This window comes from Vipera ursinii (assembly GCF_947247035.1).
Source record: "Vipera ursinii genome assembly, chromosome: 17".
Taxonomy (NCBI): Eukaryota; Metazoa; Chordata; class Lepidosauria; order Squamata; family Viperidae; genus Vipera; species Vipera ursinii.
Genome location: NC_139530.1, coordinates 3,388,940 through 3,414,114, shown reverse-complemented (window position 1 = coordinate 3,414,114; position 25,175 = coordinate 3,388,940). Strand labels below are relative to the sequence as shown.

The window sequence follows — 25,175 nt, the reverse complement described above, 5'->3', positions numbered from 1 at the left end:
CCAAGGAAAGGTGACCAAACAAATTGTTGTAAGTTGAGGACTCTCTGGACTGTTATACCTTAATGTCAAATTCTCTCACCTTCTAAACACCGTTTTTCGAATGAACTTGTCTTTCAGTTATTCCTTTTCTTAATCCCAGCTGTTGTTGTTGTTGTTTAAAAAAAAACAACACACAAGCTTTTTTGTTCCTCTTATTTATTCCGTTCGTGAAAGTCCTCTGAATCCTTTCGATAACTTTCTTCAAGCCTGCTTTGGCTCCTGTGTCCGCTGAGTAATTCATTTTATAGCTTACCATCCCTTGCAAGTTTAAGATATACTCCCAACTGGGAGACAAAGGAAAGAAAGAAAAAGAGAGAGAGAGAGAGAGGATCTGGGGCTTGAGTTGGGTGGATCCCAACAGGGATGGTTTTTTTAAGGAAGGTTTAATCTTCTTTCTCACCTCTTTCCCTGCTGGTAATATCTGAAGTCCAACGGCCTCCAAATCTGGTTTTCTTGCTTTGCAGGAGAAGATCTTGAAAGATCTCTTCAGGGGTTGACCTGGGTCTCCTTAAGGGCTGTGATCAGTCTCCATGGCAACCTGTCTCCTGAAGCAACGGATGGCGGAGAGGGTACCAAAGTTTGCCAACAGCACTGTGAGGGGAAGAGAGAGAAAAAATAAAATCCAGATGAATGAATGCAATCAAGACATTTAAACTTTTTTCCACAGCAAGAGCAGCAAGTCTGGATTAAGCTTTTTTTTTTCATTTTTTTTTTAATTTGGCAGTGTCTTTTTCCCCTTTTTCAAATATTCCAATCTTTTCTGCAATTCGCAGGAGATTCTTCCTTTTTTCATCATAAATCCCGCAATTGTTTTCTACTATCTTTTAGTTAAAGGAGGGGAGGAGGAAACGAAGCCTTTTATTTCCAGCTTTTGAAGCCACCTAGGGTTCCCCAGGCATGGCTGCATCCCAGTCATGAGGACTAGGAGTTTAAAAAAACAAACAAGCAAAGGAAAGGAAAGCGAATTCTATTTAAAAACAGTCTTCCCATCAGATTTCGGATTCTGCTGGGGTTTTCAAAGAGGGGAAGGGGAAGGGAAGGAGAGGACAGAGGCGGGAAGGGAAGCTCATATAAGTCGCCTTCCTGAATTTGCTTCTTTCTCAAAAAGTAGAAAGGAAGTGGAGAGATGGAGGCCTAGGCGCCCTGCTCTTACATTCTTTAAAAATAAACTTTCTTTTAAGATGTAAAGGGAGAAACAAGCCCCCCCCCCTCTCTCTCTGCCGTTGCTTTCAAACACGCAGAAGGTTGCTTTGGAAAATAAAAATGGAAGAAAGAAAAGATAAGGGGTGAAGAGAGAGAACAACAACAAAAAAAAACACCAACGCTCTTTCTGGTGTTCTGCCTGCCTTATTTCAGACGGGAACCAGTCGGTCAGCATTCCTGGGTTATCTTTTCAACTTCAAACCCCCCCATCTCCCCCCAAAGAAATCTCAGTTCTCCCCACACAGGAGCCCTGGGAAAAAATTACCAATCTTCCAAGCATCCGGAGTCTGCAAGTTGGAGGTTTTCACAGCCCAAGAAGCCAATGCCACAAATCCTAGACACAGATCTCTGGGCGTGAGGACCAGCTGGAGAGGCCTTTCTGAATTTAAAAAAAAAGAAAAAAGAACCAAGGTGGTTAAGAAAGCGGGAGTTTGGAATCTCTAAAAGGACATCTAGTCTGACCCCCCCTTAGCGCAGGATCCGGGCATCCCAAGTCTGTTTCTAGGACCCCTGGTCTCCCTCAAAATCCTCAGAGGGTTTCGTGATATCAAAATTATTGGCCAGGCTAGGTTGAAAAATAATAGTCCTCAATGTATGACTGCGAACCGGGGACGGGAACGTCCATCGCTAGGCAGTACAGTTGTTAAATGAGTCGTTGCACAATTTTACAAGTGTTTTCGCCTCGTTCGCCAAGGGAGTCACGTGGATGTTAAACGAATCTGATGTCCGCCAATGATTTTACTTGTCGGAAGCCAGCTGATCAGCTGATTTTGGGATGCTGTAACCATCGTAAATATATGCTGGTTTGCCAAGGGCCCAAATTTTGGTCCTGTTTCTATGTAGGGACACCGCGACAATCCTTGCGACGATTGGTTATGTACACGGTACGAAAAAGATGTTGAGACTCTGGAAAGAGTGCAGAGAAGAGCAACAAAGATGATCAGGGGGTTGGAAGCTAAAACATACAAAGAACGGTTGCAGGAATTCGGTTTGTCTAATTTAATTATAAGAAGGAGTAGGGGGGTGACATGATAACAGTGATCCAATATTTGAGGGGCTGCCACAAAGAAGGGGGGGGTATCAAGCTATTCTCCAAAGCCCCTGAAGGGTAGGACAAGAAGCAATGGATAAAAACTAGCCAAGGAGTGCTAGTTAGTGCTGCACTAACTTTGAACGGTGGCTAAGCGAACGGTCATAGGTTGGGGACTGCCTGGGTTAAAATCCCACCAAACAACCATAAGAATCAGCAACTGAAGCCATTTTGCTCTTCACCCTCCCCCCTCCCCACTTTTCTCTAATTTTTCAACCCAGCCCTGTGCTTAATTTTGTTTTGAACTCCACCAAGTCTGCCTTGGCTTGCCCCATCTCTTCATTTATTTCACAGGAAATGTTTCCAGGTGAACCACCTCGGAAAGGAGACAGGCGGCAGATTTAACCAATAAATCAATAAATCTGCAGCTCAGGATATAGACGATTCTCCTGAAGACAGTTTGGTCACCAAGCTGGGTAACAAATTGGAAAGTAATCAAATTTAGAGGGAATCCAGCGTTCCATATTTAGTCTGTATGATGTGTTTGTGGAAGTGGGACTTATGCCTGCTGGAGAAATTGTGAGAATTGACTCTTTTTCCTCCAGTTTATCCTTTCTTTTTTTTTAACCTAATGATAAAATACCGTGTTGTTGCCATAAGAAGCAAACACAGCCCACGTTCAGACCGATTATCACAGCCAGCCTGTGTTTCTCAAAGACCCGAAATCTTAATCTCTACTTGGCTGATCCCGAGGCTGAGATAAACCACAATCGTAGGTTTTTAAACGTTCAAAGGTCATTCTTGGCTTTGGTTCCAAAAAGAGGCACCTTTCATCTGCTGCGTTTGTTTGTGTCTCTTAAGTGTCCCCCGGGGTACACATTTTCCTTTGGTGTCGTGTCCTAGATCTTTTTTTTCTACCCAAGGTCAGCGGCCCAATTTAGAGCTGGAAACAACTCAGAGGGAGAGATGCGCTGAGTCAGCACCTCTTGGCTCAATCTGCAAAGGGTTTTTTTTTGTGTGTGTGTTTTTGGCCTTCGACTGGCGTTGCAAAAGGAAAAACAAAGATTGCCAGAGCTGTGCTCATTCAGCGGGCAGCGCATGCCCTCCGTCTTAATGGGTTAGAAAGCGGGGGAAAAACTCTTAGATGTCTGCAGAATGGCACCTTCTCAGCCACTGCCCTGCCTCGTTCACAGATTGCAATCTTCATAATATTTTCCTTGTGAAGAAAACTCCTACGCTTTCCCAGCGCTTCTGTGTCCAGACAAAATCGACGTGGTTTTTTTTTTAAAAAAGAGGAAAGCTATGCAACACTGCTCAACATTGCGCGGTAACCGGGGTTCTTATAGTGCTACTAATGTGGTCAGACCTAAGGCTGTGTTATTTATTTATTGGATATGCAGAATTGATCTAGGATTCCTTCAATATTTAAGGGGCTGTCACAGAAAGGTGTGTGTGTGTGGGAGGGGGGTTGTGAACCTATTTTACAAAGCATCTGAGGGCAGGACAAGAAGTATCAGAGGGAAGCTTGTCAAAGAGAGAAGCAACCTAGAACTAAGGAGAAACCTCCTGACAGTGAGAACAATTAACCGGTGGAACCACCTGCCTCCAGAAGTTGTGGGCGCTCCATCACTGGAGGCTTTCAAAGCGAGATTGGAGAGCCCTTGGTCTGAAATGGTGTAGGGTCCCCTGCTTGAGCAGGGGGTTGGACTAGAAGACCTCCAAGGTCCCTTCCAAACTCTGTCATTGTGTAGCCTTTCCTCTTTAAAATTTTGATTTTGCCTGGACAGACTATTACTCTAGACTGCCGGCTAATACCGACAAATTGGTGAGTCCACTAAAGTAGGAAGGATTCGGCAAATAATGTCAAAGGTGGGGGTTTTTTTAGGTCTACCACTGACTCAAAAAAAAATATCTCATGTGAAAAGGTGTATTTTAGGTGGAATTTAGGTTTATAAGTCCCCTAGGAAAGCTATTCCGCAGATTTTCGAAGGCTGATTTAGCAATGAAACTTAGGGATGCTATTAACAGAGAAAGCCGGTTTAGCCAGAAGCTCAGTTAAGGATGGGAAAGAACAAATACCTGGTTTTAAGACAGCTACCCCAAGGTTTTCTGATTTCAGGGTGTGTCCATCCAGAAGCTTTGGAGATACGAGCATCACTCCTGTCTGGCATCCTCTCCGCCTTGGCCGGGATCTGAGTAAGCGAACTGGCCTACCTACAAGGGATGTTAAAGCTCTCACGGCCTTTCCTAACTCTGAAGCAGGCACGGCCAGGATGTTCGGCCTCCGGCTGCTCTTGCCTTGTGGTGGGTGTGCAAAGAAGTGTTCGCATACTTCTGGGAATGCCATGGAATCGGTGTTCATGTCAGAGGCTGCCTCTTCCAAGACAAGGGATGGAGCCAAATGATGGGCAGAGCTGAGGGATGCCTCTGAAGGACCGTCTTTGCTCCAGGTCTCCTCTCCAGCCACAGTTTCATCTACATCCTGGAAGAAATATTCGTACATTTCAGGACCCGTCATTGCTGGCAGCTCTGACTGATGGCCGTGGCTGAGGGTCTCCCTTGATCTTCTCTCTTGTGACGATGGTCCTTCTACTTCATGGAGGTCCTCAGAGAAGAAATACTCGTACACCTCGGGCCACGTCATGGTTGTTAAAGTTTCTTCTGAACAGTCACTTGATTTTGGATGGCAGGAGACAAGTCTCGGGCTTCCTTGCGTCCTAGTTAGGGCCTCTCCTTCAGATGGAATGGCCACACCTAGATGGAGACAAGGTTCTCCATTATTCTGCCTTTCCACCTTTCCTGAGGAAGGGGCAGAACCTCTGTGGCTGACCTCCGATGATGGTTCTGGAGGTCCATCTTCTTCTAGAACTTCTGGGCATCCTTCCACCCCGTTGTCCTTGGCTTGGTCTCCCTCTTGAGAAGCATTAGGGCTGTGGTCTGCACCCCTCTTGGTTTTGAGCAGATCCCCTTCTTCCTTTCCAGAAGTCCTTGCCCTACTGTTGACCCACCGTGGAGTCGCCTGGACTGAAGGTTCTTGAGAAGGGGAATGCGTTTCCTGGAACGGGGTCCTCAAGACGACCTGGAGGCACTTGGCTTCCTTCTCTGGAGTCTCAGCTTCTCCAGATGTTGGAGAAAGAACAGAAGAAACCCTGAGGCCGCTGGGCTCCAGAGCTGCATCTCTCAGCTTGGGAAATTCAGGTTTTCCAGAAACGAAGGCGTTTGTCGCTGATCCTGGAAACTTGCAGCCCCGAGAAGCGGTCAGGGGAGCATAGTCTTCGGCATAGTGAAACTCCAAGTCAACTGCTCTGTCTGGAGTCTCCAATGTCTCTGGAACAGGACTCGAACTGAGGGGCGGAACCAGAGATTTCTCTCCTGTCTCTGGCCTTGGGTGTGGCTCCTGTAAATCCCTCTTTTGGGCGATGTGGGCTTCCACCTTAGTTTCATCATCCATGGGCCAACCTACTCTTCCTACGCCTTCTTTGTCAGCCATAGAGAGGGAGACAGACCTGGCGGCAGGTCCAGGGTTCAAGGTGAGGCTGGAGTAGGGACTTGGGAAGGAGTGGGAAGGCAGAAAGACTTGCTGGCTCCTGCAAAGAAACCTACCAACAGATCCTAAATCGGTTTCATCTTCGCTGCCGGACAGAGCATCTTCTGCAAGCAGGTGCCCGCTTGGGTTGTCAAGGGAGAAGCAGCTGTTTTTTTGGTGGGCTGGGGCCCTTTTTTCTTCAGCCTCCCCTTCCTCAAGATCACTCAGGAGCTGGTCTTCAGCAGTGGCCAAGGCTGGCGGGATCAAACGGCATTCCTCCGAGACAAAGTAAAATTCAGCCCAATCCCGGTCGTTCAGCTGGATGCTGTATTCAAAATTTTCCATCTGGAAAAGAGAAACATTCCGCGGAGTTGGAGGAGAAGAGGGAAGGGTCAGGGGAGAAAGAGAGAGAGAGAGAATGTAGGAAGAAGTGCAAACTGCATTTCTGACCAGAGTATTAACAGGGACCCATCCACGAAGGCTCCAAGGATCGAATTCAACTTAGGAAGTCTTTCGCTTCTATTTTGCTCCCAAGGGGGCAAAAAGAAACACCAAAAAACCCAGAGGATGTGTAGATTTTGCAAGAGGTTGGCTGGGCTGAGGACTGCCATTTGGTGCAGATTCACCCCTTGACCACCAAGAAGGAAATGGACCCCACTCCAGGGATGCCCGCCCCCCCAATTTAATTTTTATTATCATTCAGTACAGCCCCACTGCTGATGTTACTTAGTTTGAACAAAGCAATGTCTGCAGGAAAACAACCAAGCTGAGAGAGCACCAAGGGCCCCCCATGGTCACCCTGAGCTACAAACATTCTCCTTTATTCAAATTCACTGCTAGGCAGAAAAACGAACTCCTTATTGGAACCTGCTTAATGGGAAGCTAAATCTTGTTGCTTGCCTTGGCTGGGGTGATTTTCACTCACTGATGGGGATTTTACTACGCACCATGTTCCCAATCATATTAATAATTTATCCGCTTCCCCCCCCTCTTCAAACACAAGGTTCCCCCATCACCAAGACAGGGAAGAACATCTATCTTCACGGGGGGGGGGTCAAGGAGAGAACTTAGAAGGATGTAGAAATTTCCTGAGGTTAGAACAATTAACTAGCGGAATGGCTTCCCTCCAGAAACTATGAGACCGGGCAGCCCTTTTATCTGAAAGGTACAAGGTCTCCTGCCTTGTGCCAAGGGTTGGACTAGAAGACCTCCAAGGTCCCTTTCAGCTCTGTTATTCTGTTCTGAACTGTTTCGCGCGGACTTTTCTGATTCAAAAAATCCAACAGGGCTGTTTTGATGCCCTTGTTCCTTTGGCGTTTGAAGGAGTTTGCTTGCACCCTCCCACGGCGATGGGACTTCGCTGCTCATCCTTTCCCAGACTGGTGAAAGAGGGGTGCCAAGGGGAAAAAAATAAAAATAAAAACCATGGCCGTCCCAGAGAGGGGGAAATTTTGTAGGTCCTACCTTGCGAACAGCTTACGCCGGGGATGGGGCCATGCTGTCAAGTGCCCGTTAAGCCTCTCCCGGGGTGGCATGATGTGGTGCCCGGCGCCCTTCACACTGGGAACAGGGGCAGTGGCTGCCCGGAAGAGGTCAGCTTTGCAGGCCCAAAATAGTTCTCTCTCTCTCTCTGACCAGTCACGTGAGACTCTGGCAAAGGCAAAAAGGGCAATCTAAAATAGACGAGAGGCTCCTTGGCGCTCATGCCAGCCCTCCCAGTTTACTAAGGAGACTGTTTCTTTGTTGGAACTTGGCCCCATCCGGCTTTTTGCCCTCAAGGGGAAATGGCATGTGGTTTTTTTGCGGCAGGGGTGGTGGTTGATACACATTGTGTGTGTGTGTGTGTGTGTTCCCCTTTTCACACTGTTTCCAAGCTCCGTCTTGGAATCTTAAAGGTGTAGCTGTCTAGACTGAGTGCCCTTGAGTGTGGAAGCCGGGATCCAGATGCCAACTGGAGCGCCCCGAAATTGTCCAGAATAATAATAATAATAATAATAATAATAATAATAATAATAATAATAATAATAATAATAGCAGCCTTTTTTATGCAAAGGGACTGGCTCTGTCCATTTGTCTTCAGCCGAGGTGCATCACTCCAAAAATGTTGCATCTTATTTAAGAGCTGTGTATGTACCGTAGTTACTCTTCTAATCTTGTGAAGATTTCTGGGGGTGTGACTCTTTTTTGAAACGAGGCCATCTTTTTCAAGAAAATCCGTGCATTTGGAAAGCTGTGTCGCAACCGACTGACTGATTTTTAAACACAGCACAAAAAATCAAACTTGATGCCTCTGAATCAAGACAGGAGAATAACAATTCTGACTGAGGACTGCCACCTGCTGGCCAAAGAGCAGAAAAGCAATATTCCACATTGGAACAAATTTGAAAATACTGAATTGAAAACCAAAAAAAAAAAAAAAGAATAGAAATTTTTCAATGGAAACAAGTTGTTATTCTCTCTCGTTTTCCTCTTCTTTTTTTTCTTTCTTTGCCTTCTTCCTTGATGAAGAGTGCTGTTGATCTCAAAAGTATGCACATTATTTTGATATTGTCATAATATGGGATTTATCACGTCCCTTAACAGAATAATAGGGCTGGAAGGAACCTTGGAGATCATCTAGTCCAACCCCTTGCTCAGGCAGGAAACCCTGTACCATTTCAGACAAATGGCTGTCTAGTCTCTTCTTAAATACCTCCAGTGATGGAGCATTCACAACCACTGGTTAATTGTTCTGTCAGGAAATTTCTGCTTAGTTCCAGGTTGCTTCTCTCCTTGGTTAGTTTCCATCCATTGCTTCTTGTCCTGCCTTTTGGCGCTTTGGAGAATAGCTTGACTCCCTCTTCTTTGGGGCAGCCCCTGAGATACTGGAACACTGCTATCATGTCCCCCCTGGCCCTTCTCTTCATTAAACTAAAGGTAAAGGTAAAGGTTCCCCCGCACATGCGTGCTAGTCGTTTCCGACTCTAGGGGCCGGTGCTCATCTCCGTTTCAAAGCCGAAGAGCCAGCGCTCGTCCGAGGACGTCTCCGTGGTCATGTGGCCGGCGTGACTAGACTCCAAAGGCACACGGAACGCTGTTACCTTCCCACCGGAGCGGTCCCTATTTTTCTACTTGCATTTTTACGTGTTTTCGAACTGCTAGGTTGGCAGAAGCTGGGACGAGTAACAGGCGCTCACTCTGCTACGCGGCACTCGGGATTCGACCCGCCAAACTGCCGACCTTCTGATTGACAAGCTCAGCGTCCCAACCCACTGAGCCACCACGTCCCTTCATTAAACTAGACATGCCCAATTCCAGCAACCGTTCCTTGTATGTTTTAGCCTCCAGTACAAGTCTCTGTTTTCTGTCCATTGTTCTTTTTGCTTAGATGTAAGGTTTTTAACTATAACATTTTGTTTTCCCTCTGTTTATCTTCAAGTCTCCATTTTCTTTGAACAATTATTTTTTCCTACCACTAGATGTCAGTCAAGGACAGAGAAAAGTCTATGGAGATTCTCCATCAGCCGGGCCTCAGTTATCCCAAAGATGCTTTTTCAAGCGGCAGCCGGACTTTCTTGTTTTTCTCTGAAAACGTTTCGCTTCTCATCCGAGAAGCTTCTTCAGCTGAGGGGAGAGAAGAGGGAAGTCTGTTTGCCATCATTCCCACGTGATTTTGCTGTGGGGTTAGGGTTAGGCTTCCTGACTCAATCAGAATAGAATAGAATAGAATAGAATAGAATAGAATAGAATAGAATAGAATAGAATAGAATAGAATAGAATAGAATAGAATAGAATAGAATAGAATAGGAATAAAAATAGAAGCTGGAAGGGACCTTGGAGGTCTTCTAGTCCAGCCCCCTGCTCAAGCAGGAGAACCTATACTATCTCAAATAAGTGGCTGTCTGGTCTCTTAAAAAAACTCCAGTGATGGAGCACCCACAACATCTGGCGGCAAGCTGTTCCACTGGTTAATTGTCCTCACTGTCAGGAAGTTTCTCCTTAGTTCCAGGTTGCTTCTCTCTCTGATCAATTTCCAACCATTGTTTCTCATCTTTCCCTCTGGTGCTTTGGTAAACAACCCGAACAATCTGGACTGAATTACAGCAGCAGTTTGCAAAGAGGAGCCAGAGATAAGGGACAGACAGACAGACAGACAGACAGACAGAGGGTTAACCCTGGAAATGCTGGTTGGTACGAGGCACGTCAAAGTTGTGATATTAACCACAGTGAGCTTTGCCTGCAGCACCAACTCACAGAGGCCGCCTGCCCCTTTGTTGTACTCCTCACAACCTGCCTTTCCTCCAGGAGTCCTCAGGTATACGTCGTTCTCGACTTGCAACCGTTCCTTCCGTTTTTAAGTTACGAAAGCCCTTTAAAAAGCGACTGATGGCCCTTTTTGCACCTGTGACCATCCACCTGATCACAGGATTAAAACTCTGGACGCTTGGCCACGTGGCATGAATGGCGCCGTCCCCGGGGTCACGTGACCCCCCTTTTGCAACCTTCCGACAAGCAGAGTCAATGGGGGAAGCCAGATCCGCTTAACGGCCGTGTTGCTCACTTAACAACTGCAGTGGTTCACTTAAGAGCGGTGGCGAGCAAGGTGGTTAAATGCGAAACTCTTACTTAACAACTGTCTCACTTAGCGACGGAAATTTTGGGCTCAGTTGTAGTACTAGACCTCTAGAGGTCTGTCCGGTGGAGAAGGTTTTGCTAAACACAAGGCCATTAATTCAGTCTCAAAGGCCACTTAAGAAGATGCTGGTCCAAAACTCCTGGACATTTTCTCATGAAGGATCCCTCTAGTTGACTGTGCCTCTTTTTATTTCAGAGGGAGGGAGGGAGGAAGAGAAGGGAGAAAGGGAAGAACGAAGGAGGGAGTGAATGAAGGAGGTAGAGGGAGGGGGAGGGAGGGAGAAAGGAAGGAAGGAAAAGATAAAGAGAGAAAGAGAGAGAGAGGGAGGAAGAGAAGATGAGAAAGAGAGAGAAAGGAAGGGGAAGGGGGAAGGAAGGAAGGAAGGAGGGAAGGAAGGAAGGAAGGAAGGAAGGAAGGAAGGAAAGAAAAGAAAGAAAGAAAGAAAGAAAGAAAGAAAGAAAGAAAGAAAGAAAGAAAGAAAGAAAGAAAGAAAGAAAGAAAGAGGAAGAGAGAGAGAGAGAAAGAAAGAAGATAAAATGAGAAAGACAGGAAGAGAGAGAGAAAGAAAGAGAAGATAAAATGAGAAAGAGAGGAAGAGGAAGAGAGAAAAAGAGAAAAAGAAAGAAAGAAAGAAAAGAAAGAAAGAAAGAAAGAAAGAAAGAAAGAAAGAAAGAAAGAAAGAAAGAGGAAGAGTCCTTGTGCTTTATAACTCATCAATTTTATCCAGAGAGGGATCAGCTGGCTCCTTCGTCTCCCCCCCCCATTGAGTTCAGCAGGGGATCCCCAAAACCCAGTGAGTGGCATCCCAAGAGCGGAGCAGCTGTGACCCTGTCGTGCTCAGAGGCCAAGCAGTGGTTCTGGGAGAGGCCTGAAAAAATGCCTCTTTTCCCCTCCTTTCTATCTTTTCCACCCCACCTCTTTAGACCCTCTCCGAATGGGCTTGGCACTTCCCCCCCTCCCCACGTTGGCATCTTAACAAGGTCTGGAGCCCAAGTGGGGGGGGGAAGAAAGAGAAGGGGGGGCGGGAAAGGAAGAAAGGCCAGTGGCATTGAAGAGGGTGAAAAAGCCCACCAGGATAATTAAAGGTCATCCGGGACTTCCCAATTACTGTAGCGAGAGGGTGGCTAATGTGAGATAATGATGTCACATGAGAACTAATGAGGAGGATTAATGCAGTCCTGATGGCCCCCACCCCAGGGAAAAAAAAAGCTTCTTCTGCTCTCCAGCCCTTTAGCCCACTCAGCATCTCGGCTCACAAAAGAGTGGGAGATGAGTGCCAAGTTTTTTGAGGATGCGCTTGGTGAAAGCAGAGGAGGAGGAGGAGGAGGAGGAAGGCCAAAGAAGAGTTCAGAGGCTCCTTTGATAAGGGGAACCCTTTCAATCCCCCCCCCAACCCAGCTTTCCCACTTCATGAATTGCTTCTTCCAGGGATGTCAACAAGGCATTGTTCATCCATGACCCTCTCCTCTCCACTGGACCAAGTGGTGCTTCTTAATTGAACATAATCCCCAGCTTTTTTAAAAGGAAAAAAAAAAACCCACACCCCTCTGTTTCAAATCCCCAGTTTGCTTTCCCTCAAACGCCCCCCCCTTTTCCCCCCCCCCCCCTATGTTGATGGCCTTCTCCAGAGGAGAATCACTGAAGTTGCCTTCACGAAACACGCTTAACCAGCTTGCAAGGGCATTTTTTTTAGTGGTAATCTCAGTTCGCTGCATTTTTTTTTTTAATTGTTAGAAACAATCTATTTGCGAAGATAGGTCTGGTTAATTCCTTTTAAATTTTTTGCCTGCTGCATAAATTCAGGAAAAGGGGTTTAAGCTGGTCACTGGTTTAAGGTCTTTCTTGGAAAGCAGCGGTAACCACCGGGTGACTCTCGATTTTATTTGGAGGAAGAGGAGGAGAAAGAGGAGGAGAGGAAGAAGGGAAGAAGGGAAAGAGGAGGAGGGAGGAGGAGGAGGAGGAGGAGAAGAAGAAGAAGAAGAAGAAGAAGAAGAAGAAGAAGAAGAAGAAGAAGAAGAAGAAGAAGAAGAAGAAGAGGAGGAGGAGGAGGAGGAGGAGGAGGAGGAGGAGGAGGAGGAGGAGGAGAAGAAGAAGAAGAAGAAGAAGAAGAAGAAGAAGAAGAAGAAGAAGAAGAAGAAGAAGAGGAGGAGGAGGAGGAGGAGGAGGAGGAGGAGGAGGAGAAGGAGAAAGGGGAGGAGGGGGGGAGGAAGAGAAGGAGGAAGAAGAGGAGGTGGAGGAAAATAGAATAGAATAGAATAGAATAGAATTAATGAATAGAATAGAATAGAATACAATTAGAATAGAATAGAAATAATGAATAGAATAGAATAGAATAGAATTAGAATAGAATAAAATAGAATAGAAATAAAGAAGAGAAGAGAAGAGAAGAGAAGAGAAGAGAAGAGAAGAGAAGAGAAGAGAAGAGAAGAGAAGAGAAGAGAAGAGAAGAGAAGAACAGAGTTGGGAGGGACCTTGGAGGTCATCTAGTCCAACCCCCTGCTCAGGCAGGGAACCCTTAACCATTTCAGACAAATGGCCGTCCAGTCTCTTCCAGTGCTGGAGCATGCACAACCTCTGGAGGGCAGGGTGTTCCACTGGTTAATGGTTAATTGAAGGAGAAGGAACTATTTGGGGGTTTCTATCTCCTGGGATGTTTTCATCTAGAGAAGAACATCATTTTCACCTACCTGCCTTCCCTCCAGCCACCCACCCACCCCCACCAACTTTTGCAGGGCTGTGGGATTTATTTATTTATTTCTACTCCAGGGTGTGTGTGTGTGTGTGTAAGCTTCCGGCTAAAAGCAGCCGCGCAGGAGGGTCTCCGATCAATATTAGTTTTGGGCAGAGGAGAGTGTGTGGGGGGCAACCTCCCGACGTCCGCAGGCACAGCGCCCTGCGCTCTCTGCTAAGCCGTTTGCCTTGGCATCTCTCCGGCCAGGTGCTCCCTGAGTTAAATGCTTCTTTTGTCTTAGAGCTCATGGGGAGGGGAAAAGGAGATTGGAGCCTGCTGTAAGCGAGATTAAAGTGGGGCCATAAATGGAAAAAAGCCACAGGGTCCTTTAAGTGCTCCAAAATAAGGGGATGTGGAGGGGGGGCGGTGTGTGATGCAGAGGGAAGAAAAGTAACACAACACAAGCTTGGATTTGCACTGAAAAACTTTGCCACAGCAGTAGACAGCCTGAGTTCCGGGGGAAACGTTTTTGATGCGGGCTGCCAACCTGTCTTTAAGTTTAGATGTAAAAATGCAAGGAATGAAGCCATGTCCCCCCATTTTCCACCTCAGCCGGGAGCGAATGGCCATTCAAACAACTCCCAGCCATAAATCTTGAGGGGTGCCAACCCTAATCCCCCAACCCACCAGGCCTTCCAGTAGCTTTGCAAATACACTGGGAATCCGTCGCTCTTTTGAGTAATGTTAGGAAGATTAGAGGCTGGGAGTGCGAACATGTTAATTGCCTGGCACTTCAGTCAGTCACCCAGAGGCAAAGGACTCAAGCTAGCTCATTAATTTCCAAGGCTGCCTTGTGCCCATGGATTCCCTCTGGGCTTCACCGTGGACCCTTCTGTCAAAGTAACGGGTTGTTGAGTTGCCTTAAGACAACCAAGGCTTCCCAAACAGATTTTTTTTAAACAGGAGGCTCATTTGGGGTGGATCCCCAATGTCCTCGTTTTCTTTTTTGCCTTTTCCTGAAACCCATTTAAAACAAAACAAAACAGGGGGTCTTCAAACTTGGCCCTTTTATGACATGTGGACTTCAACTCCCAGAATTCCTCAGCCAAGCACTGGCTGAGGAATTCTGGGAGTTGAAGTCCACAAGCCATAACAGGGCCAAGTTTCGAAGACCGCCCCCGGTTTGAAAGGGTCTCCTGGCAATTTCGGAAATGCTGGAAACACACAGCATGCTTGGGACTTTTCAGAGTCTAAGCCAAGGAGCGTCATAGTATTTACATTTAAAAGTCTAATAAAAAATGAAAGTGTTTTTACTGTGAGATGGGATACGACTACGAGTGATCGCATTCGTCGTACGTTCCAGGTTTATTCCAGCCTCCAAGGAGGCTGGGGTTCTTGTCATGTTTAATGCGGCTGGCAAAAGGCTATAATGAAAATAAACTAAAGGAGATCAACTTTTTAAAAAATAGTTGGTGTAGAAACAGGATGCCGTGCACCACAGGAGTGGGAGGCATTGATGTCAAGAGGACTAGAAAGATTTTGGCTGAAAATGCCAGAGCTGGCTGGGGCACCCCATTTTCATAGCAGGATAGTCCCACTAGTTAGTTTAAGTTCCCCAACCTAGGTGCCAAAACAGGTGGTGAGAACTTTTTTTCCTCCATTTGTGGCCACCAACATGGAGTTCAGTGTCCATTTCCTCAATGCTGAGTGTTCTGTCTTCTATAGGTTGAAAATCTCTCATCATAAACCCCTTAGGCTTAAAACAAAACAATAGACAATGAGCTGTGATTGTGCCAGAGAGCCCAATAACTCTTTGAGTTTAAAAAGATGGTGCAAAGCCATCAAAAACGCTCACCACGTTCTTGGAGAGAATGGCCTTCCAGATTGAAGCAGCCCATCCACTGCAAACGAGTAGTGAGCAGACTTGATCCATCTCCGATGAACTGTAAAAAAAAATAAAAAAAGTTCGTATTCTCTTAACGCTGAAGGGTTAATGTGAATAATTTTTATTGCCAGGTGATGAAGAGATCAGAAAATCATTTGTCTGGAATGAAATACAGAGTAGGGGGTTGGACTAGTCCTAGCGGGCTTTTGTAGCTAAGGCAGAACTCGAACTCACGGTCTCGGTCTTTCTAGCCTGGTGCCTTAAGCATTATAGACCAGACTGGCTCTTTTGCTTCTAAACTGATATTTTATTTATTTATCAAACGTCTACAATCACCCATGGCATCTGAGTGATGGGCCAAGGATCAGCCTGGTTTCATGTCGGAGGAAGTGATTATTAACAACTGAGTTGGAATTTCATGAGAAGTGGTAAGATTCAAACACAGGTCCAAGGCCTCATTTCCTACAAGGGTCAACCCGACGTGACAAGACGCCTTTGAGGAAACAGGAGCGGCAGGCCAGCATTGCAGAAATCCTCTAAGGTTAGTCATAGCCTGAGTCAAAAAGTTTCAGGATTGCAATTTCTCTCTGGAGTTTCCCAGAAAAATCAGACGGCTTTTTCCCTGTGACCACAACAGATGCAAAGAAGAGAGAAGCAAATAAGAAGCAGGGATGTCAATTTTGTTACACTCGACGATAAGGAAAAATAAGTCCTCCAGAGCAGAAAGAAGTGGCTAGAAGGGATGTTATCAACACCCCATCTTCATTTTCTCACGTCAAGAAGCTGGTTAGGAATTACGGGTGCTGTAGTCATTGTGGAATACCTCAGGGCAGGGAAGGTGGAGAGCCTAACGTTGTTTTTCTACTTCTTATTAAAATCCCAAAGCATTTTAGTGCTTAACTTAGCGAAGGCTACAGGATCTGGGCTGCAAAGAATCAAACAGCCACTAGACGGCAGCAGAGGGATTCAGAAAGCTAATGATTTGCTGCCCTCTAGAGATGGTCTAGGGGACGCGGTGGCTCAGTGGGTTAGGATGCTGAGCTTGTCGATCAGAAGGTTGGCAGTTTGGCGGGTCGAATCCCAAGTGCCGCGTAACAGAGTGAGCGCCTGTTACTCGTCCCAGCTTCTGCCAACCTAGCAGTTCGAAAGCGCATAAAAATGCAAGTAGAAAAATAGGGACCACTACCGTGGGAAGGGAACAGCGTTCCGTGCGCCTTTGGCGTCTAGTCATGCCGGCCACATGACCACGGAGACGTCCTCGGACAAGCGCTGGCTCTTCGGCTTTGAAACGGAGATGAGCACCGGCCCCTAGAGTCGGAAACGACTAGCACGCATGTGCGGAGGAATCTTTACCTTTACCTTTTAGAGATGGTCTGGTTTTCTCGGCTTAATTTAATAACCACTCTGGAAAAACAAACTTCCTTAAAAGCACCGTAGAAGAAAAAAGGACAGGGGAATCTGCTTGGGAAATTCTATTTCAGTCGTCAGCCAAACCATAATAATCTCAGTTCATCGAGGTGCCTGATTACAGCTCATTGCACCAGAACCTATGATGATGCCTTGTCTTGCTACTATCTGGTCCCCAGCCAGAGAAGCAATTAAGAATATAATGAGCTACGCCTTCTTATGGGTGATGACCCAGGCAAGAATCTAGTCTTGAGTGGAATTTGGGGGGTGGGGTGGGGGTGGGGAGACAGACTGTGGCCTACCACACTAAATTAGCTTCCTGAGAGGTCTTGAAATAATGCCTGATGAACAAAATTGCCCCCAAATCCCAGAAAATGCCAGGAAAAAATCGGTATGTCTCAACTTTGGCGACTTCATGATACGTGGACTTCAACTCCCAGGATTCCCCAGCCAGCACGCTGGGGAATCTTGGGAGTTGAAGTCCGCACCACTTCAATTTGCCCAAACTGAGAAAAACAGGGTTAGGGTAATAGGATGGTGGAGTTATTCCCCTTCCGTTTTGCCCCGCTTCTATACAGATAGTCCTCAACTTAAGACAGGTCATTTAGTGGCCGTCCGAAGTTACAACGGCAGTGGAAAAAGTTTTCCCCACTTACGGCCGCTTCAGCATTCAAAATTCAGATGCTTGGCCACTGACTCGTGTTTACGACGGTTTCAATATCCCACAGCTTCTTGGGAAAGTAGGCAGGGGGGGGGAATGAGAAACTTAGGCGGTCAGGAGAGAGTTAAATTTCTCCTTGAAATAGCTTTATTTTTTTTTTCCCTTCCCCTCCACACTTCTAAGTACCAGGTTGAGCAAGACTTTCTGAGACGGGCGGATGGCTGATAAACCGCATGCCATAAAATTTGTCAAAGGCCCCACACACTTGATTCCTGAAGCTCAACCTCACCCTGCCCTTGTGGGGCTGTGTGTGTGTGTGTGTGTGTTGGAGTGTGTGCCTGCCTCTCTCTCTCTCTCTCCTATATGCACACACACTTCTGTGTAATTCATTAACCCAAGTGCCTGCGCTATGCCCCGGGACAGACATAACCTATGGCTTTGAGTCAAAGAGGGTGGAGAATTCCCACACTGTGCCTCCTCGGTGGTTGGCAAGCTCACCGCATTCCACGGCACCACAATGCAGGTCCTTAAGCAGCCGGAGGGAGGGAGGGAGGAAGGGAAGGGGGGGGGGTTAAGCTGTCAGGTGTGACCCACAGAAACCATCATACTCCTGTTCAGTGGCCAATTTCTCTCTTCCTTTCAAGTCTTTGTTCCCTGCCGGTCTTGTTGGAAAAGAAAAAAGGGACTTTGTTCACCTGGTTACCTGCCATGAAGGTACACACACACACACACACACACATACTCCCGACATCCCCACCCTCCCTTCAAGAAATCCCCATGAATGGCGCTGCCTTTCCAAACAGAACAGGTTCTGTGCACATTGGTAAATGGAACCATTGATTCATTAACCCAAGTGCTGCTGCAAAGAAACCTTGGCTCGTTGGTTCTTCTTCGTGGTCTACGTAGCTTATGGGAATCTTTTATTTTTTTCCTTTTTTTGCCGCTAAAAAAGTTGTTTTGTTTATAATGCGGTCCTGAGCATCGCTCCTGGGATGGAAGCGCCGTAGGGTAATAAAAAGTATGGAGGTAAATACGTTAGTGGCTGCAGTCCAGCCCTTGAGCGTCTTGATGGAAAAATCAGATTGGATCAGGGCTTGTTCCAGCTCACACGGAAAACCTGTTTTTGGTGTTCTGGAAAGACACTGAAGCAGGAATAAATGAAGCAGGCTGGATTCACACATTCAGTCACCCAGGTAACGTGGTTGTGATGAGGCACAAGGTTGCTTTACTCAGCAACAGCTGAGTCCCAAGGACCAGCCAGATGCCTCTAGAGCCAGGCTCTCCAAATTGCACAACTTTAAAACTTGTGGATTCCTCAGCCAGTTAAGTTTGGAGTCCTCCTGCTATGCCGGCTGGGGAATTCTGGGAGTTGAAGTCTACAACTCTTAAAGTTGCCGAGTTTGGAGACCCTTGCTTAGTCTAGAGCAGGGGTCTTCAAACTCGGCCCTTTTATGACTTGTGGACTTCAACTCCCAGAATTCCTCAGCCAGCATGCAAAAATTGCAAAATTGGGTATGGTCACATGGTGACCTGCTTAATGACCGTCGCGATATTTCTGGGACTCCGTTACGGTCGTAAGTCGAGGGCTGCCTGTGTAAGCTGGCGAGGAATCCTGGCAATTTTGTTGAAGCACAGCCATCCCTTTGTGGGAAGAGTTCACAGGCTGATTCAAAATTTGCACCCGGTTTATAGCTATAAATGGTCCGGAATGAGAAAGAGACCACCAGGTGGTGAAAGCTAGGTCAACACATGGGAAAAAAAAAAGAATTATCTTGCAAGGAGACAGTGGCAGAAGACAGTGGCAAATTTAGGCTACTTCTGTTCCTGTTCACTGATATTTGTATTAAGCCACTGAGCTGTATTCCAGGGGGAGTGTTTTTTTGCTAAAATAACAACAACAACAACAACAATAATAATTAAAAGATTGTGTGAATGACAGAAAAGATCTTTCCCTGGAGAAATATTGCCAATACTGAGACAATATCACACAAAATTCAGTTTGCTTTGAGGGGCCGGGTGCCGTGCGTGGGAATGCACCCACAGAGCGTGCTCTGATTCCTAAGGCTGCACATGCCTAAGCCGTATTCTGGGAACAGCACGGCAAGCACACCCAGCCCCCCCCCCCAACTTGGTGATCTGCTTACTGTAAATAAATCTATCAAGTTTCCCAGCCTGAAGTGGTGTGTTTAAAACTTTAAGCGTGGGACAAATACTGTTTGTCTGGCTCTACTTGTTTACACATTGAAACAGAAACAAAAAAAGCAAGAAAACTATACAAGCACATGTAGCAGTGTGTGTGAGAGATATTATGTATATATACACACACACACACATATAAAACGCCTTCCCACACCTTCTCAGCCTGTTATATCTGTTAGAAACAATTCCTGGAATTGTTGGAAGATATTTCGCTTCGTCCTTCGGAGAGAAAGAAACTCTTTCTAAGCTTCATGAAAAAAAAAAGGAAGAAAGATACAAAACACTTGTTTTAACGGGAAGGAAGGAAGGAAAAAATGAGGAGGAAGGAAGGAAGGATGTTGTAAGCTGCTTAGCTTCACTTTCTGTGAGATGGGTGGCCATATAAATTTGATAGATAGATAGATAGATAGATAGATAGATAGATAGATAGATAGATAGATAGATAGATAGATAGATAGACAGACAGAGATAGATAGATAGATAGATAGATAGATAGATAGATAGATAGATAGACAGACAGACAGACAGAGATAGATAGATAGATAGATCAATAGATAGATAGATAGATAGATAGATTGATAGATAGATAGATAGATAGATAGATAGATAGATGATAGATAGATAGATGATAGATAGATAGATAGATAGATAGATAGACAGACAGACAGACAGACAGATAGATAGATAGATAGATAGATGATAGATAGATAGACAGACAGACAGACAGACAGAGAGATAGAGATAGATAGATAGATAGATAGATAGATAGATAGATAGATAGATAGATGATAGATAGATAGATGAGAGAGAGAGAGAGAGAGAGAGAGAGAGAGAGAGAGAGAGAGAGAGAGAGAGAGAGAGGCAGGCAGACAGACAGACAAAGACCTTCGCTCCTTCCGGCGCGATCTCAAAACCTTTTTTGAACAAGCTGGCCTGGTCTGACGGGATGGGGTTGGGTTTTTTATAATTAGTTTTAATTTTTAATATGTATCAAATACTACGGGCATAGTTGTTTAATCACTTTTTAATTTTTGTATCCCGTTTTTTATGATGTATTGCCCTGTTCACCGCCCTGAGTCCTTCGGGAGAAGGGCGGTATACAAATTAAATTATTATTATTATTATTATTATTATTATTATTATTATTATTATTATTATTATTATTATTATTATTATTATTATAGTGAGGTAGTGCATAAATGTGCATTTATTCGCTGCCTTGTGAACTGATATATTTATACAAATTTAAGGAAGTCTGATTGATAATTTTCTGCAGGGCACCTGAAAGGTGTATATCAATTGCTGAAATGTATCCCTGAGCCTCCATTTCCGTCCTTAGCAATCCCTAAGCTGGAAAAGGAATTTATTTCCTCCCGTCACGCTGTTTCCCCCCCCCCCAAAAGCGGAGAATGTACCGTAATATCTTCCCACAATACATCCGCAGGTCATTCTGTTAACTAAGTTTACATTGTCCATAGGTATATAGCAGATTTATTTACCGTAAAATAAAGATAAAGTTACGGGCATTGTCAAAGAACTGCAGAAGCCAAAGGCAACAATGCCATTTCCTATCACTCGAGCATACTCTGCAAATATTTATCTAAGCCTGGATTGATACTGGGAGCCCAGCAGCAATCCAGGGGGTTGATCTGCTTCTGCCTGGTGGGGTTCATATTTATGACGGCTGCAGTGTGATCCCCTTTTGCAAACTTCTGATAATCAAAGTCAGTGGGAAAGTCAGATTCACTTCCCAGCCGTGTCCCTAACTTAACAACTTATCTAACTAACTGTGGGGACTCAAAGAGAGCTGGATGTTTTACAGACTTGCGTGAGAGTAAGCCTGTGGCCTTTTTATTTAAAGAGGAACATAGAACATCAGCAGAGCTGGAAGGGACCATGGAGGTCTTCTAGTCCAACCCCGTTCGAGCAGGAGACCCTACCCCATTTCAGACAAATGCCTGTCCAGCCTCTTCTTAAAAGCCTCCAGTGATGGAGCACCCACAACTTCGGGAGGCAATTTGTTCCAATGATCGTTCTCGCTGTCAGGAAATTTCTCCTTAATTCTAGCTTGCTTCTTTCCTTGATTAGTTTCCACCCGTTGTTTCTTGTCCGGCCTTCTGGTACTTTGGAAAATAGGTTGAAACCCCCCCCCCACACACACACACACTTCTTTGTGGCAGCCCCTCAAATGTAGAAATTGAAGCCTTGAAGATAGACTTTAACACCTTAGGGGGGATCCTGAAGCACCCCACATGTCATTAAAGTAATAATCTGCCGTTCTCCCTGAAAAAGTATAGAATTCTAGAATTCTAGAAGGGACTTTCAGGGGGGGGTCTTCTAGTCCACCCCTCTTCTCAAGGCAGGAGTCCTAAGGATGTTTCCTAAGGATTTTTCATTTGTTCACTTTCCAGCAGACAGGAAGACATTAACAGAACAACAGAGCTGGAGGGGACCTTGGAGGTCTTCTAGTCCAACCCCCTGCTCAAGCAAGAGAGCCCATGCCGTTCCAGACGAGCAGCTGCCTTCTTAAAAGCCTCCAGTGATGTGGTTAATTGTTCTCACTGTTAGGACATTTCTCCTTAGTCCTAGGTTGTTTCTCTCCTTGATTGGTTTTAGATTCTATCCTGCCTTTGCAGGCGAAGGTCAACTGAGCTTCTGTACGAGTCCCTGTCCAAGGCTGGCCACTTCCGTCCAGCTTCGGTTCTGCAACAGGCAGATTGTGTTGTTGTTGTTGTTGTTGTTTTTCCTTCTTCACAAAACCGGGTCATTGACACATCAGGTAAACTGAGCACCTCCCGACGGGACAGGACGAGCCTGTGATGTGGGTTGGCAAGAGTCCGTTGAGTCCCCTTAGTCTGGAGTCTCGGAAGAGGGACTCCCCCAGAGACACAACGGAGGGAGCCCTAGAAAAAGCAACTCATTTCGAGGGTTGGAAGAGTGAAAGGTCCCCCCTGGCTTGGAACAAACCTAATCTGGAAAACACAAGTTAGGGGTGAGGGGGGGCAGTCAAAAAAAAACAACAACAACGGCCTGCCCCTTTTTCATCCTGGAGGTTAAAACCGCCTAAACAAGCCAACAGCAGTTCTGCCTCTCCGTTGTCGGTTTTTTTTTTTCCAACTTTCCTCTTGACACCGAATCGTTCCTGGCTGAAATGTACCCCCCCCCTTTCCTCCTCCTCCTCATCCCCCCACCCCACCCCTGGTAATCTGGAGCTTCTCATCTCTTTCTCTGCCCGCCTCCTCTGAGCTTCTTCTTCTCTCTCTCTCTCTCTTCTCCTGATGTCTGCTGGGTGCTGACTGAAGCTGTCATTATCAGCTCAATAAATCTCTTGGCACCGAGATCTTCCTTTCTCTCTCTCTCTCTCTCTCTCTTTTTAATTGAACTGCTGCCTTGCCCGGGGGGCCGGGAGGTGGTGGGGGGGGGAAGGAGGCCAGCAAAGGTTGAAGAGAGCAGCATTTTCCCACGCCTAAGACACACCGCCTTGCACATTCCCCGGGCTGCCAGACCTTTTGCAAATGTTTGGATAGCACAAAAGCAAACAGCACACCTTCTCTCGCAGCTCTTCAGAGCCAGGCCGGCAGGAAGTGGGACACACACACCCCTCACACACACACACACACACCGCTTTTGCCCCCCTCCTCCTTTTAGAAAAAGACTGGACAGCCAGCTATCTGCAAGGGGATGGGTCACCTGCTTGAGCAAGGGGTTGGACTAGAAGACCTCCAAGGTCCCTCCCAGCTCTACTCTGATTGAAGCTGACTCACAGCTACCTGTACCAACCTCCATCCACCACCACACACACACACACACACACACACACCATGCAGAGCCAGTCACTCTGGGTGTTTACTTTAGGCTTGTCTTCCTCTTGGGTGGGTGGGTGGGGGTTGTTGAAAGGGTTTGGACCAGTCACCCTGAAGATCTTGAAAAGCCACCTGGGAGAAAAAAGGGGGGTGGGTTATCTTTCTCCACCCCCAAAACAGAGGAATGTTCGAAGTTACAACAACGGCACTGAAGACAAGTGGCTTGTGACAATTCAGAGGCTTGGCAACTGGCATGTACTTACGACGGTTGCATTGTCCCGGGGTGTCACCTGATCACCTTTTGGGACCTATAGACAAGCCAAGTCCACGGGACGCGGGGGGGGGGGGGGAAGCCAGGATCACTTAACAGCCATGTGGCTAACTTAACAACTGCAGTGATTGACTTAACAAGGGTGGCAAAATTCACTTAGCAACGGAAATTTGGGGCCCAGCTGTGTTTGTAAGTCGAGGACTACCTGTAAAATCCAGATAGGGCTCGCAACTCGGGCGTCCTCCTGGATTCACGACTCAATTTGAAGACCATATAGGAGCCGTGACCGGGGGGGGGGGGGGGTTTGCCCAGGTTCGCCTGGTGCGCCAGTTGCGACCCTATCTGGACCGAGATGCCCAACGCACAGTCACTCACGCGCTCGTGACCTCCTGTTTAGACTACTGCAATGCTCTCTACATGGGGCTGCCCTTGAGGACCACTCGGAGGCTTCAGCTGGTGCAGAATGCGGCCGTGCGAGTTGTGATGGGGTTTTCCCCGATACTCCCATGTAACACCTCTACTCCGCGAGCTGCATTGGCTCCCGGTTGCCCTCCGGGTGAGATTCAAGGTGCTGGTGATGACCTATAAAGCCCTAAATGGCCTGGGTCCAGGATATCTGAGGGAACACCTGCTGCCGGCATCAAGTTCCCTTCGTCCAGTGCGCTCCCACAGGGAGGGTCTTCTCAGGGTGCCGCCGGTAAGAGATTGCCGGCGGACAATACCCAGGGATAGGGCCTTCTCAGTGGGTGCACCTGCCCTCTGGAACCAGCTGCCCGTGGAGCTGAGGACTGCCCCCGACCTCCGTTCATTCCGCCGGGACCTGAAGACCTGGCTCTTCGAGCTCTCTGGCCCAGGCTGAGAATTTTAATTTTAATTTTAACTGGGGTTTTATTTGTTCAGGGACGGATATAATTTTTTTAAACTGTTTTTAACTTTTGTAATTTTTTGTTTTAATCACCCTGTAAACCACCCTGAGTCCTTCGGGAAAGGGCGGTATATAAATATAATAAAATAAATAAATAAAAGTAGTAAAATATTTCTTCCCTCTGCGTGGGGGGGGGGAAGAGACCGAGCGGGTGAGAAAGACGAGGTGCAATTCTGCCTCTTAGGCATTCAACAATTGCTGGGTGGGAATAATATTTTTTTTAAAAAAAAAAAAGAAAGAAAGAAAAAGGAATCCATTTCTCCTCTTGCTTTTAATCAGAATTCTCTGGTTTATGGGACTTTTATCCAGAATAAAAATGATCCCCCCCCCCGCCCCCTCCCGTTTGCTTCAGGCTTTTGGGGCCATTCTCAACCCCACAACAGGTAGGAAATCTCCGCAGGAGAAGCCCTCGCTTGAACGGAAGAGAAATTTAGCAAAAAAAATCTGTAGCTTCTGTAGGCAAAAGTCTTTTTCCCTGCCTTCCCCCCCCACTCCACACTCCTCCTTCGCCATTACAAGAATGGCTGGCTGCAGATCTGAATTACCCTTTTGGCAATCCCACATGACTTCAAGTCTTCCTTTGACGCACACAGGCACGGCGGAGCTTGCCAAGGCAGCCGGGCTCCTGCTTGGAAGCTGGAACGAGAAGAGAGAGGCTGCTTGTAGGAGCTTTTCAAATCTACACGGGGCTGTCTGGCCCACACAGGCAGGAACCAGGCCAATTGGGAAGAAAAGAGCGGCACGTTCCGGGTTGGGCGCTTATGAGGGTGGGGGGGAAAAAACGAGGAAAGAAAAGCAAAAAAAAAAAAAAAAACAACGCCTGGTCTGTGGGGGCAGGATTTGCACTCTGCTCCAGCAGCTACCAAACCTGGGTTGTCTTGCCAAGGAGATGCCTTGCTAAAGGAGCTCTGGTGGGTTACAGGATGCGGCTTGGTTTCAG

General features: G+C 46.6%; 1 protein-coding gene across 1 annotated transcript; it reads right to left on the bottom strand.

Moving 5' to 3' along the window:
• On the bottom strand, positions 1-7,366 carry PERM1 (PPARGC1 and ESRR induced regulator, muscle 1). Its single transcript, XM_083375596.1, has 4 exons — positions 7,263-7,366; positions 4,352-6,143; positions 1,508-1,621; positions 1-630 (listed from the first exon to the last, which is right to left on the bottom strand). Exons 2-4 carry the CDS (start codon positions 6,141-6,143, stop codon positions 548-550), a joined length of 1,989 nt encoding a protein of 662 aa, XP_083231722.1. The 5' UTR covers positions 7,263-7,366; the 3' UTR covers positions 1-547.
• Between the last annotated feature and the right edge of the window lie 17,809 nt (positions 7,367-25,175).